The sequence below is a fragment of the Egretta garzetta genome, unplaced genomic scaffold (genome assembly GCF_000687185.1).
Source record: "Egretta garzetta isolate BGI_Z169 unplaced genomic scaffold, ASM68718v1 scaffold59, whole genome shotgun sequence".
Lineage (NCBI taxonomy): Eukaryota > Metazoa > Chordata > Aves > Pelecaniformes > Ardeidae > Egretta > Egretta garzetta.
In genome coordinates, this window is record NW_009267230.1 from 530,510 (window position 1) to 532,944 (window position 2,435).

General features: G+C 55.5%; 1 protein-coding gene across 1 annotated transcript in view; it reads right to left on the reverse strand.

Moving 5' to 3' along the window:
- Nucleotides 1-164: 164 nt before the first annotated feature.
- Nucleotides 165-2,435, reverse strand: part of DCTN3 (dynactin subunit 3) — a 4,748-nt gene continuing 2,477 nt past the window's right edge. The window contains exons 5-7 of the mRNA XM_035902731.1: nucleotides 2,000-2,058; nucleotides 1,295-1,354; nucleotides 165-583 (exon numbers count right to left, since the gene is read on the reverse strand). Coding sequence (XP_035758624.1) covers nucleotides 494-583; nucleotides 1,295-1,354; nucleotides 2,000-2,058 — 209 coding nt within the window. The 3' untranslated portion in view covers nucleotides 165-493. The remainder of the gene's footprint in view (nucleotides 584-1,294; nucleotides 1,355-1,999; nucleotides 2,059-2,435) is intronic.

Consider the following 2,435-nt stretch of genomic DNA (forward strand, 5'->3'; position numbering starts at 1 on the left):
ACAGCGCAGGGCAGGCGGTGGGACTGGAGGGGATTCGCCTGCCCTTGGCTCTGGGCAGAAGCCACCGGCCATCTCCAGCAGCCCACCTCCAGGCCTCCGGAGCCCGCTGCCTGGGGGAACCCCGCCAGGAGGGACGGTCCGTGCCAGGGCTGCTGGGCGCAGCATGGGGAGGAAGAGACAACCCAGTTAGCGTTTCAGGACTTTACTGTGGTCCCACAATGACAGCAGAAAGGGATGGACTTTTTAAATACATTACAAACCAAAACGTATCTCAGGGAGTGCAAGATTTGCAAACAGTGGCATATTAAGGAGTAGTGCGGCTTCAATTCAGGGCTGAGGCAGTGGAGCCGGGGTGCCCCCCCCGAGAGCCCGCGACGTCACTCGCAGCGTGCTCACACAGAGGGAAGAAGCTGAGAAAGCTGTGCTGCAGCCTCTCCTGAGCGACCCAAGGCCAGCAGGGTCCCCGGGACTCTCCACGCTCCCGGCTCTGCCATCACTCCGCCACAGGTTTCGCTTCCTTGGCTGCTTCCAGCCGCGTCAGTATTTCGTTCCACTGGACAAACTGCTTGGAGAGCAGCAGGGTCTGGATGGGACTGTTAAGGGAAGAGATGTGGAAACTGCAGGGGAGAAAGCAAGGTCAGGGCGCCCTGACAGCCCCGTTACAATCCCAATTCCTTGGGAGAGGAAGAGGCCCGGGGCACCAGGCTGTAGAAAGCTCACATGGGCTCAAACCGTCCAGGCGCCGAGGCACTGCACAGCGCCGAGCACCAGCAGGAGTCCAGGAGGCGCTTCGGAACACCGTGTGGCACTGCATTTCAAGGGGCTTTCTAAAAGAAGCAGAGCCTCCCTACCTGCTGTGGTTTTAGGTTGCGTCTCAGCACCGGGATCCTGCATGGCCAGGATTAGCCGCTGTTTGGCTCAGGCAGGTCGCAGGGAGCAGCAGTGGCCCGACAGAGATGCCAACATGCAGCCGGCCAGCGCGAGCTCTGCGGCAGCACGCAGGCTGTGCTGCTCCTTTTTTGCTGAGCTGCGCCATGACTGGATCCAGCACAGAGGCTCTGGCTGGCAGGTGGCATCCTGCCCTTCCCATCTCAGAGAGACGGGCAGTTCTGGTCCTCGTCTCTGCTCCCCAGAGGAGTACGACAGGGACACAGCTGTCACCACGACAGAAAGGGCACCGGCCATTAAACCCAGGGCTGGGGATCACCTGCTTCCAGCAACATCTGGTGGCGTGAGGCAGCCTGGCAGACGGGCAGGCAGTTCAGCCGTGTCAGGCCCAAGGCTCAAAGGATACCATTTTATTGTAGTCTTCGAGGAGCATCTTGACACTGTCAGTGAGATCTTGACGCTGTTCCTGCAAAGAGAGGAGCCGCAGTGAGTAAGCAATAATCAGCTGAAGGACATCTGTCCTCCCGGTCCCTGACAGCACGGGGGGAAACTCAGCCGAGGCCAGTACCAACATTAGAGCTCAGACCCTGGCTGTGGCCACTCACTGCAGCTTTAAGTGTTCCAACAGTCAAGAGAAAGGTTACAAACACCCAAGCTCACGAAGCACCAAAGCTCCCCTGGGCTTGCACTACTGCCTGCCTTTCCTCAGCATCCATGCTTTGCTTGCTTCAGAATGGAAACTCACAGCAAAATGCTGAACGGGGCCATTAGGTGCCGCCCAGACTACTCATCACCAGCTCCAGGAGCGCTCAAAGGGGGAAGGGAAGGTTGAAGAGACAAGGTGACAGTACCAACAGTGACAAGGTGACATTATCAACAGCCTTCCAGAGACTGGGTGCGCTTTTCCAGTTCAGAGTCAGAAATCCTGGCTAGTTTCCACCCCCGCCCCCCAAGTGTTTACAACACTTCTTTAAAACTGCAGCATGAATATCCTGAACAAGATGCAAAAATAAAGTAAATGAGCAACTCAAGCAATTGCCAATACAGGGCTGTCAGTACAGCCGCTAACAAATGGTTCCTCCTCCCTGCTAGTCAAGACTATTCACGCTACCTGCTGCTGTATGTGGATTTGAGAGAGTCGCTGCAGTTTGGCTGCATGGTCAGGAACCACTGAAAGGACAGAGAGAAATCCATTTTGTTTGTTTTACATCACATGGGATTAGTTATCAAAATAAAGACCGTTCCTTCTCCACGAGCAGGTCACAGCAGAACTCCGCTCACTGAACGCAAGCGCCACACGCCACAAACAAACCTTTTACACCACACAAACCCCCTACCTACCCTGTACATTAAATACCAAGTGTATTTGCTCACTGCTTCTGGACATCGTGAAGTAGGGGATGCCTGCAGTGAGAACTACCTTGAGTAAACTATTTGGTTGAACATTAGGAGTTGAAAAGGCATCTACGCCAAGAGCAGGGATGGTCTGGACATAAAAGAGCTTGTAGGCAGGCGTGGCTTCACAACCCCGTGGGTGTGACCAAGCC